The sequence below is a fragment of the Oreochromis aureus genome, linkage group 3, assembly GCF_013358895.1.
Source record: "Oreochromis aureus strain Israel breed Guangdong linkage group 3, ZZ_aureus, whole genome shotgun sequence".
In the NCBI taxonomy this organism is placed as follows: Eukaryota; Metazoa; Chordata; class Actinopteri; order Cichliformes; family Cichlidae; genus Oreochromis; species Oreochromis aureus.
The window spans coordinates 40,081,281-40,107,978 of NC_052944.1; the positions used below are offsets into that span (position 1 = coordinate 40,081,281).

A 26,698-nucleotide genomic window follows, 5' to 3' on the forward strand; every position below is an offset into this window, starting at 1 on the left:
GCAAAGTTATGTGACATTAGTGATGTTTGTACTTTCAGCGGTAACTTGGTTTTAAAGCCTCTACTTCTAAATATATATATAGTTGACCTTAATCTTACAGAGAATGTGATGATTTTATGCGTAATTAAAGTCAGTCATATATCCACAAACACAACGAGCTGAAAGTCAGTGATGCTGCTCGGTTTGCAGTCCTGAATATGACGGCACAAGCAGGATTCACTGCACTGTTAATGTTAGCTATGTTATATTGCTACCTCTGTGGTGTCGAGCCAAACGGACTTTAACGTGTGTTTGAACAAGCTGACGGTTCACTCGTTAAGCTGAAAGAAAGATGCTTTAATCACAGGAGTCACACATGTGTCCACTGTACCATCTGGGAACTCTTCTTGTTTAGCACTCGTAATAACACAAACACTAAATCCTCCTTCTCTTGTGCTGTTTTGTAGCAGTGTGTACACCTGAGACTGTCACCTGTCTGTCTGTCCTGCACTCTCTCTGTTTCTTTCTCTCTGATTGTGGAATAAAAGTATGAACATGTATTTATAAGTTACACTTGTGTTTGAATCCTGCAGCTTATCACACATTTGATTTCCATGTGTGACAACTGCAAGTGTCCAGAGTGAGGACAGACTGAGGGACCCACTGCTGCACATCATCTGTGAGGCTTTGCACCCTGATGATCCACCAGGACAAACTCAGCAGTGTGTGAGGAAGAAGAGGAGGAAGAGCCAGCAGCAGCTGACAGATGGAGAGAATAGACAGACTGTTCCCTGTTTGTGAAGGACTGCTAGGAAAGTTTAAAATAACTAATTGTCTGTCCTGAATCAGTCTTATTAGGTAATGTTCAAATAATGTTATCATTCCAGTGTTTTCAGTGTGGGAGAAAGTACTCAGGGCCTTCAAGTTACACACTATGAAAGGCAGCAACAAGTTTAATATTCAGAAACCTAAAGTATGTATCAGCAGCAGAACGGAGCTAAAAATAAATGTTTGTTTCAGTTCTATGAAGCTTTGAGTATTTTGGATTAGTAGTACTGCTGTGTTTGTTGCATCATATTGCTGTAATTGTTTATATACTTTATATATTCTGAGGTAAGTTGATCTATAGTGTTACATCATATTCTATAAGGATGTTATGTGTTTGTATAGTTTCTGCCCAGTTTGACCCATTTAGCAGAAGTCAGCCTGTTTAAGGCTCTGATATCTATTCTGTATGACTTAAAGCAGTTATGACATGCTCTGATTTTCTCACCCAATAAAGGAATATTTAATATATCAGTCTACTCTTCATTCTATCACCAACAGTTTTCACAGCTCGTACATTTTCTTTTTACACATATATGTAAGCATTGAGCCAAATTTAGTAATGTCAACATATTGAAAGAACAATGTTTGTCTCTTATAGTGTTGGGACTAACGCGTTATTAAGTAACGCGTTATTAAGTAACGCGTTACAGTAACTACGTTATTATTGTGGTAACGAGCACGGTAACTAGTTATTATGCCAAAACCAGGAACGCGTTACTCGTTACTGAGATTTAGATAGGCTCGTTACTCGTTACTTCGTGTGGTGGATATCGCGGAGCTTCCACAGATTCAATAACATTAGCAAGTGATGGAGGCCAGCAGGTGGATGAAGGAAAAGGGAGGCAAGAGGAGAGACCCGAAGCCGCCGCGTGTCAGGTGAACTGAACTTCAGGTAAGAAGTTATGACCTGCAGTCTATCTGAGTCAGATATAAACCAAGTTTAGGTGGAGTTTATTTTCGGTATGCTGACATTTTCGTACTGCGTGCTAGCTAGCATGACGGAGTTTCTATACAGCTGGGTGGGTGCTATGTTACTGATGTTGAACTTTATTTTGTTCATACGGTTAATTATTAGAGTTGCCAACCGTCCCCTAAAAAACAGAATCGTCTGGTATTCAGAGAAAATATTACGCGTTTCGTACTGAGGTGAAAAGGAACACAGTTTGTCCCGGACTTCAGCTACAATGAAAAAGACACAAAGCTGAAGCTGCACAGCTGCCTCTTCTTCTCTCATTCTCTCCCGTTTCTACTTCAATCACGAAACTGATCAATGATCAGCTGATCGGCTTTTCTCTCTTGTTTATTTATCGCCCACTTTGTGCCAGAAAGAGGAAACCAGCGGATGTCGCGTTAAACAACAGCAGCACGTTTAAGCTTGAGCAGCTGTTGTTAGAATTTATTTAATATTAATTTCTAGTATCAGCTGATGTTTGCTGGAGCCACAACTGTAAAGCTGCTGGTCATCGGTTTGGATATGTGGTGAGAAGGAAACATGCAGATGAAACCAGGAGATGTCCTTACTGAATCATCAGAGCTGAACAGGTGATGGAGAAACAGGTTTACCTTTTAGGTGACATGAATGAGTTGAAGGGAAGTTATGAACTGTTTCTGAGAGACAAATAACACCAGGATCCTTTTCTAAGTAGCTGACAGCTGGTAACTGTGCAGGGGCGGGTCTAGCAAAGTGTTGCCAGGGGGCCAGGAAGGGCATTAACAGAGAAAGGGGGACACAAGGAAATATTTTCTTTATTATTCTCATTTAAAATGTCTCGCTTTTAAAAAAATAATTATCTGAGTCTTACAACAAACGATTGATAGATTGATACATATATACCATCAGAACAGTGTACATCACTGTCACAACAGTGTTTATTTTCATTCAAAGGCTTTATGATTTTTCCTATAATGGTGGGCCGGTCTCTAGTCAAAATACCCGGGACGATTGTTTTGTCCCAGTCCAGCCCTGTATGCAGCTCATCTGCAGTCTGGTGTTACCTACATCTTCCTATTCAGAAGGCAGAATTTCCAAGTTCTGAGTACAATCAAAAGCACCACGACTGCAGTTTTTGTGTTGGATGTAAAAAGCAGGCTAGAATCATGGCGGCGGTCAACGACGGTCCAGGCGTGGGATTTCTCTCATGGAAATGTGCACATTATTTTTTCCTTTCTGTTGGTAGGTGGCACAGTGCACTTGTGGCAAGTAAGCAAGCTAGAAGACTGGCAAACTTGCTGGGTATCCAGTTACGGAAGCAACACATTAACAAGAGAATTCTGAGTATAACCAAAGTTACTTTCCTTAGTAACTAGTTACTCTGAAAGTAACGAGTAACTTGAAGTAACTGAGTTACTTTTTTAGAGAAGTAACTAGTAATGTAACTAAGTTACTAATTTAAAGTAACTTACCCAACACTGCTTATATATAATACATCTGTATATACACTGTCAGAGATACTTGTCTTTGAGTGAAGATTTAAGGTGATAGGAAATATAAATAACTGCTACTTGCATCTTTGACCCAGAGTTCAAGCTCATATATATATATAATCTGACAATACATATAATATTGTCCATATTATATTAACATTACCACAGTAAGATGACTTTAGTCTCATGAACAACATTAGCTAATTATCATTTACTAACTAATCTTGAAATGACTGTTCAGTACAGAAATGAAGCCCAACTATCATGTTTTACAGTCCTGTGGTCTCAACTGATCAAAGTGATGTCATGACAAAAATGAATGACCAACAAAACATTTTTTCTCCTTCATTTCTGTCACACAAAGCTGTATGAAACATTTCTCGCGGTTAGTATCATGGTTGCTAGGCAACCTGAACAGCGCAACGAAGGCTAGACCGTCCCATTTCACAAGCCTCTCACTTCCGCACTTCCCGTACTTGTAGTACGCACCGTACGTAGTACGCGTAGTGTGCGTACTTCAAGCGTGCATACCCTGAATTGGGACACAGCCTTAGTGTCCCCTATCAACACTCCTGTGCAGGTGGTGGCGGTAATGCACCAGAAACGTTGCTTGTCAATCGACATTAAACAAGAAGAAGTAGTAGCGCGCGGTGCTTGTAAAAAGTACAACGTGGGCGTAAGGAGGTAAGAGTATAACTACAGTCATCAAACGTTTTATCTTCTACGAGGACCTTTAGTTTTTTAAGCGGTCTAAGGCAAAGATCGTGTGGCTGTGCTGAGCTTCCTTAATGCTACCCCTCTGGTCTCCAGCAGATCGCGTTTCTGTTTCTGATGCGTGATTGGAAAGATATACGCTCTCGTTGTAAACAAAGAACGTGTACTCGTGCTGACTGACGGGAGTAACATGCCGGAAAGAGGAGGTCAGTGAGCCCACTGTCTCTACTAGTCCTAGTCCAGTTATAAAATCGGCACGTTTGCCTCCTTCTCCCCTGGTGGATCTTTAATTCGGGTTACTCAGAGAGGGATCCACAGTGAGTAAATTATAACTGCATTGGTTGCCTAACTCCATAGTTGTCTACAGCAGTGGTTCCCAAACTTTTTTTTGCCAGGCCCCCCCTTTTTTTTTACAAGAAAAATGTAAAAAAAAGGGTGTAAAATCTTCAGGTTTTACACGCTTACATACACACACGCAGTTACTGTCCCTGCATTTAGAAAGGCAGAGGCGTCACGGTGTAATTATTTTACGTGTAGTTGTTTTTTTTCCCTATGTAATAATATTCAACATTGCTATCAATACATTTTTCAAAAAATGTCTCTCTGTGCAAAATGGGTTTAAACACATAAACAGCTGTGGGATACTGTTTGTCCATGATTTGAACAGGGGGAACAAATTAGGCAGGATCAGCCTGATATTATTTGTATCCCGCTGTAACTTTATTGCATAAAGAGCTAACATGTCCAAAATGTCAGGAGTAGTTAGTCATTTCAAGAAGTGTTTGTGAACTAAAAATCAAGAATGTGGGATCCTGTTTGTCCGTGACTTGGAGAGCCCAGCGCTGCTCCCGAGGCAGGGAAACTAATTTTGCAGGGGAGACCTACCTTGGCACTTGTGCAGGTGAAGTCAAAGGGAAGATATGCTTCACCATATTTTCCTGTCTTTGGCTTGGAAGGAAGTTGGTTTGGAAACATATTTGGCGATGCTTCATCTCCTGCTTTGCGTTTGTGTGGGAGCCCATACGGTCAAAAACCTGTCCACAGTGTCCAAGCGCTCTTTTTTTTTTTCTTTTTTCTTTTCATACCGCCCCAGGGGCGGGCCCCACACTTTGGGAATCTCTGGTCTACAGGGTTTCTCTCTTAGCTAATTTGTGTTTTCGTTTGTACCTTCTTTTTAGCCTCTGTTGGTTACTTTTTTCCGTCTGATGATCGCTGATAGCTTATTTTGTTAATAGTATTACATCCTCTGCACAATGTAGAAGATCTTCTTTTGACCTGGAAAAGAAAAAGCCCTCTTGAAAGTAATGAAATCTTAGTAATTAATGAAAAACCGGTAACAACCTCAGGTTTCTTTTCAGCGCTGCAGCCAGGCTGAGCCAAGTGTACTGTTTGTCTTTCTATCTTAGTACAGCACTGGTCAAATGTTTGGACACAGCTTCTCATTTATTGCCTTTTCTTTCGTTTCATGACTGTTTACATTGTAGATTCTCACTGAAGGCATCAAAACTATAAATGAAGAAATATGGAAATATGTTGGCAGAGGTATGAAAATGCGCAGGAAAATCTGACGTGCATGGCAAACTTCACCGACGATATTTAGGGAGGAATAAACTAGGGCTGCATGATATTAGGAAAACCTGCAATGTGCGATAACTGTGATCAATATTGCGATAACGATATGACTTGCGATAAAATAAATAGCAATGAATGAAAGCTGCTGTATTAGCAGTGTAACAACAAGGTGCACTTTAACATTGAAACATTGCCCCCATAAAAAAAAAATTTCTGAGGCTTGAATTCTGAAAGACATCCATCCCAATCTCTATAATTAGTTTTAAATAAACATAACTTAAATTATACTGCAAATTATCTCAATGCATTTGTTCATCATTTTACCACTCACCAAGTAGTTATGATGTAAGTCAAAACTGGAGAGGAAACTTTACTGTAGAGCTTGCGTAGTTTTCAGCTTGGCTCAGTTCAAACATGACGGTCTTGCGGCATGTTTCGTACATTTGTGGAATGGCGACATGGGAAAAGTAGTTTCGTGAGGGGATGCGGTATCTCCGGTCCACTTTATGTGTCAGACTGGTGACTGTATTTATAGGCATCACGTCTTTGTCAAAAAATGTGTAATGGCCTCTGTTATTTCTTTGTAGTGCTTCGACGTTTTCTCATTAGTTCCACTTGAAAAACGCGGATACAGAGACGGCTGTTGGACTGCTGCGCTCTTTGTCTTAACATTAGCAACCTTTGTTTGGCTAGCCCTATCTTTCGGGAACTCTTCAAACAGTTCTCTGTGGTTGTATTGAAGATGATGGTGGAGATTAGTCGTGTTTCCTCTGGTGGTTGCCACGAGTGTTCGGCAAGTTTTGCAGAGTACCTGTGTTTGTCTTCATCAAATCCAAAGTACCTCCAAATAAGCGAGGCACTATTTTTTTTTTTTTTTTTTTTTTTTTTTTTTTTTTAGGCACGAGTTCATAGTCAGTACCGTTCTCGTCATGCGTCTCGCTCTCAGCCTTTACAACTCTGACTCGTTGCTGCAGCGTTGTTCGCTCCCCACCTGCGTAGGAGGCGGGCCTCTAATCCATTTGATTGGTTAATGCCGTGAAGGGCTCTATTCGACTGGTCAAATGTGTAAAGGATTTTCTTTGATTGGTAAATTCTTTAAAGCACGTGTGTAAACATTTTAAGGTACCCAATTATCGCAGTTTACGCTGTCTTTTGCGATGGGCTCATCGCACAGGCTGATATCGCGATGACAATAAATTTTCGATTTATTGTGCAGGCCTAGAATAAACACACATCAGCCTTTGAATGAACGCACACGCCCCCTAGAGCGCGCCAACTTTATTAACAGCCACACAAATGTAAAGCACACATCAAACATAGATGAACCATTTTACTGTCTCCATAATTGAGAGCATTTTCTCTCCTTATGTCAACACCCCCACTTGCTCTCATATTATGATACTCTTAAGTAACAAAATAAAAAATAAACAACAAACACAGGGTTTCTTCCTGGTACTGTATACATGTCCGTATACCATGTTAATGCCCAAACATAAACTCCTCAAACTTGAACAACTTAACTTTTGTTGCAGGTTTTCTCATTACATCTGCTATCATCTCTTCTGTTGAACAATAATCCAGAGTTATTTTTCCTGCACTCACAGTTGACCTCACAAAGTGGTACTTTATGTCAACATGTTTACATCTCTGTCTCGTCGCAGGATTCTTCGCCAACGCAATTGCACCCTGATTATCTTCATGAACTTTTGGCGGTTCATATTTTTGTCCATCGATACCTTGTAACAGTTGCATCAGGTACAAAACTTCTTGTAGGGTTGCAGCTAAAGCCATGTACTCAGCTTCACAGGTAGATAATGCAACAGTAGGTTGTCTTTTGGTTTTCCATTAGTGCTGGGCGATATGGAAAAAATATTTATCACGATATGAATTATTTTATATCACAATAACGATATATATCACGATATACCACCTGACCTGTGGTCATCTAGAAAGTACGCAGTCTGTAAACAGCAGGGTGCAGTCTTTGTTTTGAGTTACCGTAAAGTATGTCGCAAATCCGGGTGCACGTACAGCAGCACCAGCTCGCAAACCACGAGACGGAGTTACTTTGCGAAAAATATCATTTTTTTTATACTTTATTTTTTCTTGCATAAAGTTAAGAGCATGTATAGTGAGAAGACAACACTAATATATTTCCCACAGGCTATTTAACCCTTTAAGACCTACCATAGAACTAAGTCCGCCAGAGTTTATCTTTATGTTTTTACATGCTGTAGTGCCATTTGTGGGAGCATTTCAAGTTTCCATATATCAATACAACCATTATAGCCCAAATTTTAATAATATGTATGCATTAAGTCCATAGTAACTACATAAACTGCAAAAACTTGTAGTGCAATAAACTACAAAAAAAACCTGAAAATCGTTTTTGTTTTGTTTTTTACATATATTTCTAGTTAAAAAATTTAAGAGGTGTATCCCTCAAAACTGTAAATACAAAAGTTTCCAACCACGAGAAATTTATTTTGAGTGTCTTCATAGTTTTACTTTTGAGATACACTAATTTTTATATACTACAGGAAAGATGAAAAAAATATTATAATGCATCAAAATAAACTATTTTAAACAGTGTAATTTGAGTTCTAAGCATCCCAGAAATGATACAGAAAAGCATAAAATAAAACATGACTTTTAAAAACACCAACATAGGCTTACAAGGCCCTTTCGCGAAAATGACGTCACTTCCGGTTTCGGGGAGGTAATGGCGGACATGTGATAGTTCGCGCTGACGTATATGCCAACGTAGGAAGTATTATCAACATCGGCAAAGCGTGTTTCTGGAATATTATGTTTTTGTTGCTGCAAGTTTGGAATATTATGTTTTTGTTGCTGCAAGTGCTTCTTATGCAATTTTTGCAAAGTTATACGTGGAAGGAAACCGTGACCTAGGACAGAGGTTCCCAAAGTGTGGGGCCCGCCGCCTAGGGGGGGCGCAGAGCCATTGCAGGGGGGGCGCGGTATGAAAAAAAAAAAAAAAAAAAAAAAGAGCGCTTGGACACTGTGGACAGGTGCAAAGCAGGAGATGAAGCATCGCCAAATATGTTTCCAAACCAACTTCCTTCCAAGCCAAAGACAGGAAAATATGGTGAAGCATATCTTCCCTTTGGCTTCACCTGCACAAGTGCCAAGGTAGGTCTCCCCTGCAAAATTAGTTTCCCTGCGTCGGGAGCAGCGCTGGGCTCTCCAAATCACGGACAAACAGGATCCCACATTCTTGATTTTTAGTTCACAAACATTTCTTGTAATGACTAACTACTCCTGACATTTTGGACATGTTAGCTCTTTATGCAGTAAAGTTACAGCGGGATACAAATAATATCAGGCTGATCCTGCCGTAATTTGTTCCCCCTGTTCAAATCATGGACAAACAGTATCCCACAGCTGTTTATGTGTTTAAACCCATTTTGCACAGAGAGACATTTTTTGAAAAATGTATTGATAGCAATGTTGAATATTATTACACAGGAAAAAAAAACAACTACATGTAAAATAATTACACCGTGACGCCTCTGCCTTTCTAAATGCAGGGACAGTAACTGCGTGTGTATATGTAAGCGTGTAAAACCTGAAGATAGTCAGATTAACAGTATTTTGTCTCTATCTGCCATTCTGCAATTCATCTCATGTAAACAATAACATGGCGCACAGCGTGACGTGAAAAGAGGCACATACCTTTGACGTTGCGTGACGAACTCTGTAATCCTCGTCCACACGTAAACGCAAAAAAGGAGTTTTAAATAATCTCCGTTTTCGGTTAGGTGGTGGGGGGGCGCGAACATTTTTCTTGTAAAAAAGGGGGGCCTGGCAAAAAAAGTTTGGGAGCCACTGACCTAGGACAAGCTGATGGCATAAGATGTAAGTACAACTTCTTCGGTGTCAAAAAAAAAATATTGCACTAGGGCTGCTCGATTATGGCAAAAATGATAATCACGATTATTTTCACTGAAATTGAGATCTCGATTATTTGACGATATTTATTTAACAATAACAATGTATTGAATAATGGCTTTAAAGATTGTCAAAAAATAATATAAAATAGTGTGCAAATACTGATTACAGTGCAAATGTTTGCAATATAAAAATAAATGAAAATGTAAACATCTATGTTTAGTGAACTTCAAAATACTGCACAATATTTGATCCATGTCTGACTCCGCGAACCCATAATGTTTCCACCAATGTTCCCTCAAATACTTCATGTGTCTGAGCGAACACACAAACTCCCTGAGTGATCCCTTGGACCACTGTGAGCGACATCAGACGTGTGCACTGTGGTCACGCCAGCATCTAATCCATCCAAGTTACATGGTTTATTAAAATAATCAAATTACAGCATTTACATTTATGTTAGACTACTTTTAATTAACTGCTTTAGCCCACTTACAATGAAAATTTAAAAAATCCTGTTCATGATCTGTGTAGTATGTTAACACTATTGGAAGTGAAAATAACTTGAACTCCAATTTTGAAAACACAACTTTCTTTCTTTCTTTTTTTTTTCCATAAAGCTCTGACTTGTATTATGAGTATGAGTCTGTGGTCTGGGAGAGTCCTATAACTGTCTGCAAAATACAGTGTATAATGACCAATGTTGGGCAATTAATTATATAGTTACTACTTCAAAAAAGTAACTCAGTTTGGCAAACAAAGTTTTTTGCAGCTATTTATTTTTTTTTTAATGCAGCCAAGGCGTTTTTAAATAAACATTTCAAACTATTTACAGAACAATCAGCTGTTCTGCATCAAATCTGATGCCACACAAATTATTTGTGCCACTCCAAAAAATAATTTGCCCACTATGAGATAAAGGAGAACAACAGCCTGATACCTGCAGGCCTGACAACAGGAGATGTATCACACCTGTAACACCTGTAAGATTCAGCAGTCACCTCATTGTTCTGACACACACAACAAAACTATTGACTACACTACACACTAACTACACAAGATTTGTGCTAAACATCTCAAATCTCTCACATCTCAAAACACCGCCGTCACTCCTAAAACTTCCCCCCGTTTCTTAACAACTAGATGACACGTTGCCATATCATTTTTTGATTGGTCGACACGGTACTTTTTTCGACCAATAGGAAAGGGTGGGGGGGTTTTTGGTTTTGTTTTTGCTCACAGGCGGAGAGTGCTTTCGAGCGTTTTCCTTATAAAACACCGTTTTTACCGTTTCTTCCCGCAGTAAATATAAACAACGATAGTATTCAGGAAGAAAACCAAACATTGCAGATATTTTTATCATAACTCTGGTTTTACGTGGCCTATCAACACAATTTAAAAACTGGTATAAAGTCCACACTTTTTCCGTCAATTGTTCCGTCTGTCCTGCTCACATCTCCAAAGGTTGTACACGTTGTCATTAATGTGGCTTCACTGCACATCAGCCACGCCGCTTTGCTAGCTAAAACACCGGTGTCGGCACATAAGGACGCTGTCATAGCCTGTCAACAACGTTGATTGGCTGCATATATACGAATGTGAATCGCATTATTGGCTGGACTATAGGATAAGGTGGCATCGTTCTAATCCCATACAGGAGCAGCCAGTCACTTACTGACTAACACTGCAAAACAGAATTGTTAAAGTTTTAATTTTAATTTCAATTCAGGTTACATTTTTTTTGTGTGCAACGCAGATTTTCTGTGCGTAGAGACCGTGCCAGCAGTGCGCAATTGCGCACGCGCACAGCTTAGAGGGAACATTGGTTTCCACACCACTGAAGTCGTTTTACCTCTCTTTTCGACCAACGGCATTCTTTCTTCAGCAGCCATTATCCTCTCCTCTCCAAATAACTTCTGCTTAGCTTTCCGAGCTTCCCTCGGGTCCTCTTAATTGTTGTGACGCATGTTCGAAACGCAGAGAGGTGCACTCGATTTGCCACACGGAGCAGCGCGAGAGTAAAGCACGAGGGAGGTGCTAATAATTGGCTCAGTCATTTTTAATGATCGTTGAAAACCCAGATCGTAATCGAGATTAAAATTCGATTAATTGAGCAGCCCTATATTGCACTACCTTACGTGGTTCCAGTTCTACAGGGATTTAAAAATAGTTAGGTAAAACGGAGTGTGCCTACTCCGACCGGTTGTAAAGGGTTAATTATATATTTTATGTAATAATTTATAAAATTTGGGTTAGTATGATATAAACGATAGAAGACAAATGGCATGATAGACATTTTTCTATCGTCCACACGATATATATCGTCATATCGCCCAGCACTATTTTCCATGAGATTAAAGGACCATCTACAGACAAGCTTATGCAATAACCAGTTGTACTCCGTCTGTCTGTTACATCAGCAGCCCAATCAGCATCGCTGTATGCCCACAACCTCAGTTCTTTGTTGTCACATTTCCTGTAACACAGTTCTTTCTCGGTTGTCCCTTTCAGATACCTCAGTACATGTTTTACTGTAGTCCATTGGTCTTCAGTTGGCTCAGTAAAATACTGTGAAAGTTTACTGACTATAAAACTCAAGTCTGGTCTTGTGCATGTAGCCAAATAGATCAGACTACCAACTGCTTCTCTGTACCTTTTGACATCACTCATCTTTTCTGCATCATCAGCATAGTTCAGTTTTTGCTCACAAGGTGTCAGTCTTTCTTTACAATCCTGCATGTCGAACCTTTCAAGTATTTTTTCCACATATTGTTTTTGTGACATTTTTACACAGTTATCACTCTGGTCAAAATCTATACCAATGAAATGTCTCAGTTTACCCAAATCCTTCATTTTGAATTTTGCTGCAAGCATTTTCTTCACAACAGTTAGTTCACTTTCATCACTAGCAGCAATGATCAGGTCATCTACCCTTATAATCAGAATCACCTTCTTATTTTCTGTCATCTTTGTGTAAACACAATGGTCAGCGGGATTTTGCACAAAGTTGTTCTCACTCAGATATTCATGCAGCAACTTGTTCCAATTTCGGCCTGATTGTTTTAGCCCATATAGCGACTTTTTCAACTTGCACACCAATTTTTCATTTGTGTCGGATTTTACCTCATAGCCCTCAGGTTGTTCCATGAATACCTCACAATCTATTGGTGCGTGAAGATAGGCAGCTTTAACATCCATCTGATGTAAAAGCATGTTTTCTTGTGCTGCCTTTTGCATCAACACTCTGATACTAGTCAGGTTAGCAGTAGGGGAAAATGTTTCTTCATAATCCACACCCATCTTCTGACTGTATCCTTTAGCAACATAACATGCCTTGTACTTCTCAGATCCATCAACATTGTTTTTGACTGCGTACACCCATCTACCCCCCACTGTCTTCTTACCCTCAGGCAAAGTGATTAAGGTAAATGATGCAATAGTGATTGCATCTCTTCATCCATTGCACTGACCCATTTCTCTGAGTTAGACGAAGTTATTGCTTCTTTGAATGTTTGGGGTATGTTACACATTGCTCTGTAACAATAATCCATGTTTGTGAGTACTTGATCACAATCCTCCTTATCAGTAACATATTCACTTAAATACCCAGGCCTTTTTGTCACTCTGGGTACCTTACAGTCTCGCAGTCGAGTTCATTCTCCTGTGACTGGTTGCTCATCTCAGACATGCTTAGTGGAATCTGTTCCTGAGTATCTGTGTGTTCTGTACTCACATCAGTCTGTTCTCTGGTCTTGGTGAACCTGTTTGGTGTCTCAAAGTCACCCTCATCATCTGGCACCTTGTCAGTCTGTGTTTGTCTCTCTACTCTTGTTTTGGTCTCAAACTTCACCAGTCTATGCTTCTGTATTTTCCCACTGTCTGGGTAGTAGACCATATAAGCTGGACTGTTCTTTTCATATCCAACAAAAATTCCTTTCTCACACCTTGAGTCTAGCTTTCTCTTGTTCTGCCTGTAGGCATAACACACTGACCCAAATGTCTGCATCCTGGAAAGGTTTGGCCTTCTTCCTGTCAGCATTAAATATGGTGTCTGTTCTGTGCGTCTGTTAAAGCATCTGTTCCTCACTACAGCTGCTTTTTGCGCTGCTTAAGTCCACAACTCTTTAGGTAACTGTTTTTCTATTAGCATACACCTGGCCATATCAAAAAAGAGTGCGCCAATTGCGTTCTGCAGTACCATTTTGGTGTGGTGAGTATGGTGCTGAGGTCTCATGCCTGATTCCATTTTTGCTAAGGAGTGCCTGATATTTATTTCCCATAAATTCTGTTTCATTGTCAGACCTGATACATTTAACTTGCCCATACGGGGCTGTATCAGCCAAAAACTTCTGTGTTGCTTTTGCTGTGTCACTCTTATTTTTCAGAAAATACACAAACACTGCACTGGAATAGTCATCAGTGAATGATAATGCAAATCTATATCCATCTCTGGACTCTGGGTCTACTGGACCAGCTAGATCTGTGTGTACCAGCTCTAAGGCGGTTTTGGCTCGTGCATCAGGGTCCCTATTTCTAGTTTGAACAAACTTTCCCTGTGTGCACACTTCACAATGCAAGACAGATTTATCTGTTTTTCCTTTGATTGCCATACCATCAACAACACCCTGTAATTTCTGAATGTCATCATAATTACAGTGACCAAGAATTTCATGCCATGTTTGCATGTCATAGCAACCCTTACACTGGTCTGTACCTTCAGTGTTTACTGTTTGTAGGTAGTACAGTCTGTTCTACTCATATATTGGGAACCTTGTACCGTCTTTGTGTCGCAGAGTGTCTTTTCCTTGCTTGAAGATCATAGTTGCTCCATTTGAGGTAGCTGCTTTCACAGAGAAGATGTCTTGTGGATACGATGGGATGTACAGTGCCTGTTTCAAGGTTGTTTTGTGGCACTGCCCCCTGCTGTCCATCAAGCAAAACTCTGCCTCCCCACTTTGCTCTGCAACTCCAGTGCACTTAGTGCCGTCAGCCAACTCTACGTAGTGTGACTTGGGCTGGAAACTGTCGTCGAATCTCCTGAACTTTGTTATATCTGTAACAATATGCGAAGTTGCCCCTGTGTCCACTATCAGACCCTTTTTGTTGATGCCATGCTCTGACTGGAACGCTGCATCCTCGCTGCTTACCCGGAATGCGTAGTCTTTGCTACCCGACTCCTAGGAAACTTTCCGTGCGTTGTCCTGCCGCCGTTTCCATCTGCAGGTTGAGTCCCGATGGGTGGTGCTTTTACACTCGCTACACCACTGCTTGCACTGACACGTCCTGACTTTGTGTCCCTTTAGTCCGCATCTGAAACACACTATGTGTGCGTTGCCGGCCCCACGGTCATTCGATTTTTCAAACGTGGGATTGTCGCTCGGTCGTGCACGTGCTTTCATGACGTTGTCATCTGACGCTGCGGTGCGCATTTTCTCTGTGTCTTCATAGCTTCGCAGTTTAATTTTAAATTCAGCAAAAGTCACTTCAACCTCACTTTGTGTGACATGGATAGCAAACGGTTTGAATGATTCTGGCAGTCCCTTCAAAACCATTGCTACCAATTGTCCATCACTCAATGTTTCTCAAACATTCCTCAGGGCCGTGATTATTGTCTCTGCTCGTATCACATACTCAGTCACACTCTCACTGCTGGACTTTTGGAGCGAAGTGAGTTCTGTATACAGGCTAATTATACAAGGCTTCCCTTTACCTGCATAATAGTTTCTTAGAATCCCCAGTGCCTTCCGTCCATCATCCGCTGCTTCTCGTATAACAAGAGACAAACTTTTGTCATCCAGAAACTGGATCAGCTCCGCGTAGGCCTCTGTATTCTTTGCTCTGTGTTCTTCTCCCTCCGCGTCGGTAGGCTGCTTCAAAATAATGTCTCTTAAACCTTGCAAACAAAGGTGGACCAAAAATTTCGTCTCCCATAGTTCGTAATTCTCCATCAAAAACTAGCTGAGCCCAACGGCTATTTGACTCAGCGGCTCGTCGGCTCATGGCGCTAGCATGGTATGCTAATCCTCACCGATAGCGCAGTACTTCGCGGCGTTTCTCTCGGTGGCAAAAACACATGGACTCTTTTGGAAAACTTCTTAGCTCCCTGGGCCCATAACCTGTTGGCAGAGGTATGAAAATGCGCAGGAAAATCTGAGGTGCATGGCAAACTTCACCGACGATATTTAGGGAGGAATAAACACACATCAGCCTTTGGCCATTTTGATGAACGCATACGCCCCCTAGAGCGCGCCAACTTTAGTAACAGCCACACACATGTAAAGCACACATCAAACATAGATGAACCATTTGACTGTCTCCATTAGGGCTGTTCGATATAACGATATATATCGGATGACGATATAAAAACATCTATCGTTTCATTTTACGCTATCGTTTGTTTTGTGGTGTCGCAAAATAAACTGTTTACGGCAATATTTTTTCATTATTTTGATGGTCACTGTAGCGGCTATATTAATTTCTTATTAATTAATTAATTTAATTAATTAATTAATTAATTAATTAATTTCTAAGCTGCAGATGTTTGTTTCAAGCTAGCCTCCAAAAGCTGGCCATACACTGTGCGATTTTTGGCCCAGTTTGAGCCGATTTTTCAGTCGTGCAACCGTTTTGGGGATTGGCCCATGTTTTGCCTTAATCGTGTGTGCATCTTGTAGTATACATGGGGTAACGAAAAGCAGTTAACACCTCACGACCAGCTCCCAATCATCAATCGTATGGTCGCAAGATAATCAAACCTGTAATACTCTCCGTATTGCTGTGAAGCACTTTGGTGTGCCTTCGGGTTTTTAAATGTGCTATATAAATAAAATTGTATTGTATTGTATGAAATCCTGTCGCCCCTCAACGCAGCCTCTCACACTGCGCACGCACAAACCCAGAAATCAAAGAGAAAAGGTGGAGCAGCACGACAGTGCAGCGAGTGATCTGGACACAAGAGATGGAGGCACTCGTAGGATGAGTCAAGCTCATCCTACGAGTACGCAAGCATAGAGCTGCCAGCCAGGCAAAAGAAAAATAGAGCTATATCACGTTTGAACAATATAATATCATGTTCATACAATATAATATTTATATTGTACAAATGTGATAATTATGTACAATCACGTTCGTACATTATAAATATTATATTGTACGAATATGATATTATATTGTTCAAACATGAGAAGTTCAAACTTTTCATGTTTGAACAATATATCATGTTCGTACAACATGATAATTACGTATATTGTACTAACATGATAGTATATTGCACAAACATTAAAAGTATATTGTTAGAAAAATATACTTTTCATGTTATAACGTGACATAGCTCTACGCTTCCGTATCCGAGGCTTTTCAATGTGGCCTCACAAAATTATAACGACTACAACAACCATGAAAAGAGTTGGATGGACATTGCTGCTCGATCACAGCTGCCTGGTCAATGTTTTTCATTAGCAATTTAGCAAAGTTGATGGTGTGTGTGTGTGTGTGTGTGTGTGTGTGTGTGTGTGTGTATGAGTGAAAGACAGAGAGAGGGAGAGCGAGGGACAGATTTTGTATGATAAGCTTCATGTTATGGACGCACAGTTTGAGCACTCAGGTCGCATCAGAGCATCAGGCCGTATAGTGTGAGACCCTGCATCGTGACCTATGAACTTCTAACCCCTGCGATTTAATTGTACAGTTTGAGCAGCAGCGGAATAACGTGACTGAAAAAATCGCACAGTGTTTGCCCAGCTTAATGCAGACTGTTTAAACTAAACGAGCTGCTGTTTCACATAATAAACCCTGTCAGCCGCAGTATTGCCTTCTGTTTTAACAGTTAAAGCAGTACAGGGTTCGTACGGGTGCTTGAAATCCTTGAAAATGCTTGAATTCTAATGTCGTCTTTTCAAGGTTTGAAAAGTGCTTGAATTTCAGATGTGGTGCTTAAAAGTGCTTGAAAATGTAACTGTATTTCATTCACAATAAATAGCTATCTGATTGAATTGTTTTCTTATCAGATAGAGAAATAAAATGAGATGCAAAATTTCCCCGCCTGGGCTGCCTTGCGTCTGTTTCAATATGGCTATGTTCACACTGCAGGTCTTAATGCTCAATTCCAGAGCATTCCAACTACAGACCTGTTGCCTTGACGTCTGTGGTCATGAAATCCTTTGAACGACTGGTGTTAGACCATCTGACGGACATTACAGGCCACCAGCTGGACCCTCTGCAGTTTGCCTACCGGGCAAACAGGTCGGTGGATGATGCAGTGAATATGGGGCTGCATTACATCCTGCAACACCTCGACCGCCCGGGAACTTATGCCAGGATCCTGTTTGTGGACTTTAGTTCGGCTTTTAACACCATCGTGCCTGAACTTCTCTCTTCCAAACTCTCCCAGCTCAGCGTGTCTCCAGCTACCTGTCAGTGGATCACCAGCTTCTTGACAGACAGAAAGCAACAAGTGAGGCTGGGGGAGATCACCTCTGAAACTCGGTCCCTCAGTATTGGTGCCCCTCAAGGATGTGTCCTCTCACCACTACTGTTCTCCCTCTACACTAATGACTGCACCTCCAAGAACTCGGCTGTAAAACTCCTAAAGTTTGCAGATGACACCACTGTCATTGGCCTCATTCAGGATGGTGATGAGTCTGCATACCGGCAGGAAGTTGAGCGGCTGGTACTCTGGTGCAGTCAGCACAATCTGGAGCTGAACATGCTTAAGACTGTAGAGATGACAGTGGACTGACTTCAGGAGACATCCCTCAACTCTGCCCCCCCTTACCATATCAGACAGCCCTGTGTCGACTGTGAAGATCTTCAAGTTCCTGGGTACCACCATCTCCCAGGACCTGAAGTGGGAGACCAACATCAACTCCATCCTCAAAAGACCCAGCAGAGGATGTACTTCCTGAGACAACTGGGGAAGTACAGTCTTCCACAGGAGCTGCTGATCCAGTTCTACACTGCAGTCATTGAGTCTGTCCTGTGCTCCTCCATCACAGTCTGGTATGGTGCAGCCACTAAACAGGACAGGAGCAGACTGCAGCGGACTGTACGGGCAGCAGAAAGGATCATCGGCGCCCCCCTGCCCTCCATCCAGGACCTGTACCTCTCAAGAACCAGGAAACGGGCAGGGAAAATCATCACAGACCCCTCACACCCTGGACACAGACTTTTTGATCTGCTGCCCTCTGGCAGACAGTACAGAAGCCTGCAGACCACGACCACCCGACACAGGAACAGTTTCTTTCCCCTCGCCATCTCCCTTCTAAACAGTTGACCTGTCACACTGCTCCCACTGCCAGACTGCAACTGCACCTTATGTACATTCTGTAGTATTCATTCCACCTCATTTCGTTTCTGTATTTTATGTATATACGTTTAGATTAGTTATTTATAGTTGGTTTACACAGCTTTGTGTATGTATGTGTATGTATGTGTATGCATGTGTAATGTATATATAGATACATGTGTGTGTGTGTGTGTGTGTGTGTGTGTGACTGTGTGTGATTTACATTGCTGTGCTCGAGAGCCACCATCTACCGGAACCAAATTCCTTGTATTTGTCTGCACATATACTTGGCCAATAAACACGATTCTGATTCTGATTCCGATTTTTTGATCAAATCCGATTTTTTTGTCTGCTTGTTCACACTACAAATAAAATTCGACAGCAAATGCGCTCTAGTGTGAACGCTCAAAGCGGCCCGCATGCGCAAAAGAAGATGTCACACACAACGCACTCTGTTTAGACCCAGAGCAAACAATATTGTTTGACTGATGGCCCTTAATATAAAGACTTCGGACTTTACGTTTCCCAATTTTTGCTTTAAGTTATTTTGTTATTTACATAATAATGTAAATACATTAAAAATTATCCTTATTGCTGTTTTAGAGGAGCGGTGCTTCAAAGGATATGCAGATTTCTGTCAGAATCTGCAGATTATACAGTATAAATAAAATGTTCACGTTGTCTTCCCAACAGTTTCACTAACATCTACACTGGATGGCCAGGAAGCGTTCGCGATGTGTTCTCGGGTGCTTCTCCGGTGCTGATAATTGGCGTCTGTCTTATGTCAGTGACGTAAAAGACGGATTTAATGCGACATGACCGTTCAAACAGCAGTCGCTTTCTAAAACATCGGATATGTATCGGATTCAGTACCACATATGAAAGTGACCCAGATCGGATTTGAAAATATCGGATTTGTGCCATTCACACCATACCATACCATACCATACCCATATCCGATCATACCATGATCGGATATGGGTCGCATAGGGTAAAAAAAAATCGGATTTGATGCGCTTTCGCCTGCAGTGTGAACGTAGCCTTAGTGACCCCGCCCCTCCCTCGGACAGTCGGGGATGAGTGCGCTAACATACCTGTAGGTTGCTGTTTTAATGAGTGTTTGATGGAAAACAACAATGGCGGAGTTTGCGTTCTCCAGTTGCATGATAGGTGAGTCCTAGTAAACAATTTTCCAGTACGCGTACGTTACACATGCTATTTTTTTAAAATTATGGTTATTATTTTGCTAGCTATCAAACTCGCTGGAGAAATGATTGAAATGCACTGAGTGTGATGCAGTATGGCAGCGCTATTACGGAATATGCTGTGAACTTAGCTAACATTACTTAGCAGTAATATGAGTTAATTTACTCAAGTGAAAGCTTTAAACATTAGCCCGATACATAACTAGCTAACTTAAGGCTTTCTGATTAACTCTCTGGGGTCAACGGACCCAGAGTCCCCATTTCAACTTGGGTCGAACGTGCGGACTTCAAGCTATATACCAGTTTTTAAATTGTGTTGATAGGTCACGTAAAACCGATGTTATTGGGGGGGGGGGGGGTTCTGAATAAAACAGTGGCGTTTACTCCGGGAAGAAACGGTAAAAACTGCGTTTTTTATGGAGTGCACTAGCAAACACTCTTTGCTTGTGAGTGAAAAAAGAAAAAACACTCCTTCCCTATTGGTGGAAAAATGTACCATGTTGACCAATCAAAAAATGATACGGCAACATGTGGTATTTGGTTGTTGGGAAGAGAGAGAGAGTTTTGATGCGTGAGAGATTTGTGATGTTTATCATGTTTGGAGTCTCAAGTTAGTGTGTTTTCTTGTGTAGTTAGTGTGTAGTGTAGTCGTTTTGTGTGTCAGTTCTACTAGTGAACGTCACAGTTGCTGCGACTGTGTGCTGGAAAAGCTTAAAAAGGGACCTTGAAAGTGCTTAAAAAGTGCTTGAATTTGACCCTGAAAAAAGTGTACGAACCCTGGCAGTAGAGACGAGCTGTTTGCATGTGCGTGGAACTCTAGCGTCATTAACCAGGCTAGCTGTTAGCTTATAGGCTAACCAGCAAGGAGTTAACAGGACAGCCGAAGCTGCACAAAACACCCACAAACTTATCTCACTACAACGTAGCGCCGAAAATATGACTTGCAGCTCGAGCTCGACACAGCTGCTGTAACATAAGACTGACATCCAGCTAACCACATCTAAAAAGATATTTAGAGAAAACGTACCGTTTCCTCAGGTTACACGAGCTGAGTTTTTTAACGCTGAAAAGTTGGTTTGTTTTGGCTCTCACTGAAAACATAGCTGTTCTTTTGTACAGCTTTTAAGCGAAACATTCTTTGTATGTGAGGAAAATGCTGTTCATCCTCTTCAGCTCTAGCATAGCCATGTTTTCATGTTTCTTCTTTCCGTGTGTCGCTACTTTGAAATAGTGATGCGCGAATCATGAACGAATCGTTCAATACTCGAGAATCACTTTACTGACTCGTGAATCATGATTCACAAGCGCAACTGACTCACTGACTCATCCCTGTTGCTGTTAGCAAACTAATTTCATTAGTAGAAATATATCTAGCTCATAATTCAAATTGTGAAGAAAAACACAACATCCAGTATCTTAACAAAAACATTTCTGCTCTGAACTGGAAGAAAAAACCCTGAGTAGAAGCTCACATCAAGACAATAGCTCCTCGGTTCACAGTAGCAACGCTCTGCTAACATGCTAACAGACATTTGAGCTACTCACCCCCTCCCTTCCTGCGCTGAATCGTAGGGGAAGCAAATCACTCATGACTCACTAACCCCCTCCCTCCTGTGCTGAATCGTAGTGTAAGCAAATCACTCAGGACTCACTAACCCCCTCCCTCCTGTGCTGAATCATAGAGCGCGCGAATCACTCACTCACTCACTCACCCCCTCCCTCCTGGCTCGCAGCTACTTCTTCTTCTTCTTCGTTGGCAACCAATGTTAAGGCGCACTACCGCCCCCTGGCTCACAGCTCAGTGGACATTTAGATGAGAAAATATATATTTGACACATGTAAGGAAAATACTAATAAAATAAAAATAAACAAAAGAAATGTTCCCTTTAGAAATTCTTTTGCTCTTTTTGCTATATAAAATAGTTGTTTTCTTTAAGAATCACTCATCTTAGCAGTAGGATTTACATTAAAGAGAAACAAATTAAGTTTGAGTGAAAATGTACATTTTTGCACTCTCTGGTCAACTGACTCAGTGACTCAAATGACTCAAAAAACCCGATTCACTTTGGTGAGTGACTCATTAAAACTCGATTCAGTAAAAAGAATCAAATTTACCATCACTACTTTGAAACACTTGGGCTGCTCTGTCTGCCACGGTTTCAAACTGGTCATGTGACTGCATGGCCACATCTCATTGGTAAAAACGTTACCGGAAACTCCACTGGCGGAATGTTATCGTATGGGTTAAACTTTTTTTTTTTTTTTTTTTTTTTAAAGTAACGAGTCGAATTTTGCAAATGTAGCGGAGTAAAAGTACCATTTCTTCTTCATAAATGTACTCAAGTACAAGTAAAAGGTATCGTGCAAAAAAGGTACTTTAAAAGTAAATTTTTTTTCAAAAACTTACTCAAGTAAATGTAACTCGTTACTACCCACCTCTGTCAACATCGCAGTAGAGCGGTATAGTCAAAATCTCTATCGTTGGCCAAATTTATATCGTTTCTATCGTATATCGTTTCTATCGCCCACCCCTAATGTGTGTCTCTGTATACGTGACTTCCTGCCGGTCATAAAAGTAATCTCCCTTTCAGACCAAAGTTATCCAGTTACAAATACTGAGACCCCCACCCATGTATCTTTGTCTTACTTTCACAGTTCAAAGTGGGGGAGGGCCTCCTAGAAATCTACTCCTAAATTCATGACACACTCAGGCCTTTATTGCATCCAGGGCAGTGTCACTGTCTCTACAATAATTCTACATCCTATCTAACACATTCCTAAACTCTAAAATAAGCTACACATATCTTCACTAGCCACCCTTTGTTTTGATTACTGCCTTGCACACTCTTGGCATCCCTTGATGAGCTTCACGAGGTAGTCACCTGAAATGGTTTTCCAACAGTCTTGAGCACTTGCTAGCCCTTTTGGTCCATATGATCCCAAACTATCTGGATTGGGTTTAGGTCAGGTTACTGTGGAGTCCAGGCTGTCTGGCATAGCTCTCCATCATTCTCCTTGGTCAAATTAGCCCTTACACAGCCTGGAGGTGTGTTTGGGGTCATTGTCCTGTTGCAAAATAAATGATGGTGCAACTAAACACAAACCAGATGGGGCGGCATGTTGCTGCGGGATGCTGTAGTAGCCATGCTGGTTTAGCGTGCATTCAATTTTGAATAAATCCCCAACAATGTCACAAGCAAAGCACCATCACACCTCCTCCATGTTTCACAGTGTGAACCGTTCACCTTTTCTGCTTCGCCCAAAGACACAGTGGGTGGAACCAAACATCTCAAATTTTGACTCATCAGACCAGATTTTCACTGGTCTAATGTCCATTCCTTGTGTTTCTTGGCCCAAACAAATGTCTTCTGATTGTTGCTTTTCCTTAGTAGTGGTTTCTTAGCAGCTATTTGACCATAAAGGGCTGATTCACAAACTCTCCTCTCAGCAGGTGATATAGAGATATGTCTGCTACTGGAACTCTGTGTGGCATTTCTCTAGGCTTTAACCAGAGGTGCTGTGATTTCTGAGGCTGGTGACTCAGATAAATTTATCGTCAGCAGCAGAGGTGACTCTTGGTCTTCCTTTCCTGGGGCGGTCATCATGTGAGCCACTTGTTTGTTTGTTTGTTTGTTTGTTTGTTTGTTAGCGATTGATGTTTTTTGCGACTGCACTTGGCGACTACATCATGAAGCTCATTGAGAGAAGGCCAAGGGATTGCAGCGCTGTCAACAAAGGAAAGGGTGGCTACTTTTAGATGTCTAAAATATAAGATATATTTAGAATTATTTATCTTTTTTCTTTGCTAAATAATTCACATATATCTTTTCATATGTTTAATGTCTTCTGTTTGTGTCTACAATGTGTCTCTATATACTTTTTTTTTAACCTTTTAACGATGTTAAACTGAAACTGAATTAAGGTTTTAAGGATGTGTCATAATGTGTACACTTTGTAGGTTTTGTTGTTCTATAACTACATGTCACTGTTTTGATTCTTTGTCATTATAGGCAAAAGAAGGGAAAGCATCAAACAAAACAATAACCAACCAGTTCCAGAAGAACAAGTTGTGAACCGGATGGAAAAGACTTTTACCACTATGAAGCAGCCCAGAAGACGCCAGAGCATTGACAGTGGAGACAAAAGCTTCACATGCGATCAGTGTGGAAAGTCTTTCACTTCCAAAGGTAACTTAAAAAGACATCAGGGCATCCACACTGGATTTAAACCATTCAGCTGTGATCAGTGTGGAAAGACCTTTACTCAGAATGGTCACTTAAAACAACATCAGCTCATCCACACTGGATTTAAACCATTCAGCTGTGATCAGTGTGGAAAGACTTTCACCGGGAGTAGCGGTTTAAAACAACATCAGCTCATCCACACTGGATTTGATCCATTCAGCTGTGATCAGTGTGGAATGGCTTTTACTCAGAGTAGGAACTTAAAAAGACATCAGCTCATCCACACTGGATTTGATCGATTCGGCTGTGATCAGTGTGGAATATCTTTTACTCAGAATGCCAACTTAAAAAGACATCAGCTCATCCACACTGGATTTAAACCATTCAGCTGTGATGAGTGTGGAATGGCTTTTACTCAGAGTAGGAACTTAAAAAGACATCAGCTCATCCACACTGGATTTAAACCATTCAGCTGTGATCAGTGTGGAAAGACTTTCACCAGGAGTAGTGGTTTAAAACAACATCAGCTTATCCACACTGGATTTAAACCATTCAGCTGTGATCAGTGTGGAAAGACTTTCACCTGGAGAAGCGGTTTAAAACAACATCAGCTTATCCACACTGGATTTAAACCATTCAGCTGTGATCAGTGTGGAATGGCTTTTACTCAGAGTGGCAGCTTAAAAAAACATCAGCTCATCCACACTGGATTTAAACCATTCAGCTGTGATCAATGTGGAATGGCTTTTACACAGAGTGGCAGCTTAAAACAACATCAGCTCATCCACACTGGATTTAAACCATTCAGCTGTGATCAGTGTGGAAAGACTTTCACTGGGAGTAGCGGTTTAAAACAACATCAGCTCATCCACACTGGATTTAAACCATTCAGCTGTGATCAGTGTGGAAAGGCTTTCACTTCCAAACGTAACTTAAAAGGACATCAGCTCATCCACACTGGATTTAAACCATTCAGCGGGGGTCAGTGTGGAATGGCATTTGCACTCCAGATAGATTAAAAAATCATCAACTAATCCACCCAATTATCCATCCATCTTCTTCCGCTTTATCCGGGGCTAGATCGCGGGGGCAGCAGCCTAAGCAGAGAAGCCCAGACCTTCCTCTTCCCAGCTAACTCCTCTAGCTTTTCCGGGGGAACACCATGGTGTTCCCAGGCCACCCGAGAGATATAATCTCCCCAGCGTGTTCTGAGTCTGCCTCGGGGCCTCCTCCCAGTGGGACATGCCCGGAGCACCTCACTCAGGAGGCATCCTTGTCAGATGCCTGAATCACCTCAACTGGCTCCTTTCGATGTGGAGGAGCAGCAGCTCTGCGACTCTGAGCCCCTCCCGGATGGCTGAAGGAGTAACAGATGGATTGAAGGTGGGGATGGGATTACATTTATTCTGAGCCCCTTCTTGTTTTCATTAGCGACGGACAGACTGACATACGAGGTCAGTTAAGAGTCTCTGTTGAATATCTTGTTTGCAGATGACATTGTAATCTATAGTAGGAAGAGGAATCAGGTATAAGAGAACCTGGAGAGGTGGAGGTATGCTCTGGAGAGAAGAGGAATGAAGGGAAGGGAAATAACATGCCTATCTTAAGCTGGCAGCCAGCATGTAGAAAGACTTTCTCTGAATTGTTGATATTAGTTTCTTACATTTTCTGATTTTTAATCAAGTAGTCTTTTCAGAAACTCCTGATTGTGGTTTCATAAATGTAATGGCCATTTACTAGAAACCGAAATTAAACCCATGATTAAGAGTGTTAAGGAATAAACAGATATTCTTAGTGCTTATTTTCTGATTATATTGGTTTTTGTACTTTGTAGTAAGGTCTGTGAGGAAAACTAGGTCAGAGGGTGACTGGTCGCCTTGGCAACAGAGACTTCAGCAAGGAGAAGTTAAAAAACAGGAAGCTAGGGTAGAGCTTCATAGGCATATTAATAAAACACAGGAAACCAGACAGAAAAGCGGAACTAGTAACACAGAAGGAGTTGTTTATATCGAAACTATGTGTGTCTGACGTATAGCAGAGCTATAAACAGAATTTAATAAGAGGCCACGATGCACCAAAGGTTAGAAATCTATGCACGCATCACAAAAGAAACTGTTCATTGAAGATCGAATTGAGGAAAAGTTTGTCACGTTAAAGTCACGCAAATGTTGAATTTATCTGTTCTGTGCAAACATCTATGTAATCTTGCAGACCAAGCATTATTGTCATCATGTGATCACAAAGAGAATCAGAGCATCTGAACAGATTGCCTTCTAGGTCAATCTGAAAGACCTGTTGCTTTTTATTCAGCTGTTCATCATGAGATAATTAGTGAAGTCAATGCAGCGCTGTTTCTCTAAGGTAGCTATTTGAAATGTGTTGAAATGTGTTTTTTTTGGGATGTGAGTGTAAACTAGGTCGCAGGCTGACAGGAAACTGCATGCTTTTGCAAAGATCCAAACTTAGAGTGTGTGACGTGCTGCGGAAATATATATATAACCATGTTGGCTGCTGCTGCTTTCAGACCTGAGTGTGTGTGTTCATGTGTTCAGGTTTCCGTTCCCGGGAATGTAAAATAAAGATCATTTTTTGAGCTTTGA

The 26,698-nt window shown here is 41.1% G+C and overlaps 1 protein-coding gene across 6 annotated transcripts; it reads left to right on the forward strand.

The window, feature by feature from the left end:
• Positions 1–3,796: 3,796 nt before the first annotated feature.
• Positions 3,797–26,698, forward strand: LOC120439342 (gastrula zinc finger protein XlCGF26.1-like). 6 transcript variants are annotated; one of them, XM_039610263.1, is made up of 3 exons: positions 3,832–3,915; positions 4,045–4,151; positions 23,925–26,698. In XM_039610263.1, exons 2-3 carry the CDS (start codon positions 4,136–4,138, stop codon positions 25,115–25,117), a joined length of 1,209 nt encoding a protein of 402 aa, XP_039466197.1. In that variant the 5' UTR covers positions 3,832–3,915; positions 4,045–4,135; the 3' UTR covers positions 25,118–26,698. The 6 variants fall into 6 exon arrangements, with proteins under 6 accessions (XP_039466199.1, XP_039466197.1, XP_039466198.1 ...); XM_039610264.1 differs by having other exon boundaries at positions 3,896–3,915; positions 4,042–4,151; XM_039610265.1 differs by lacking the exon at positions 4,045–4,151 and having other exon boundaries at positions 3,797–3,915.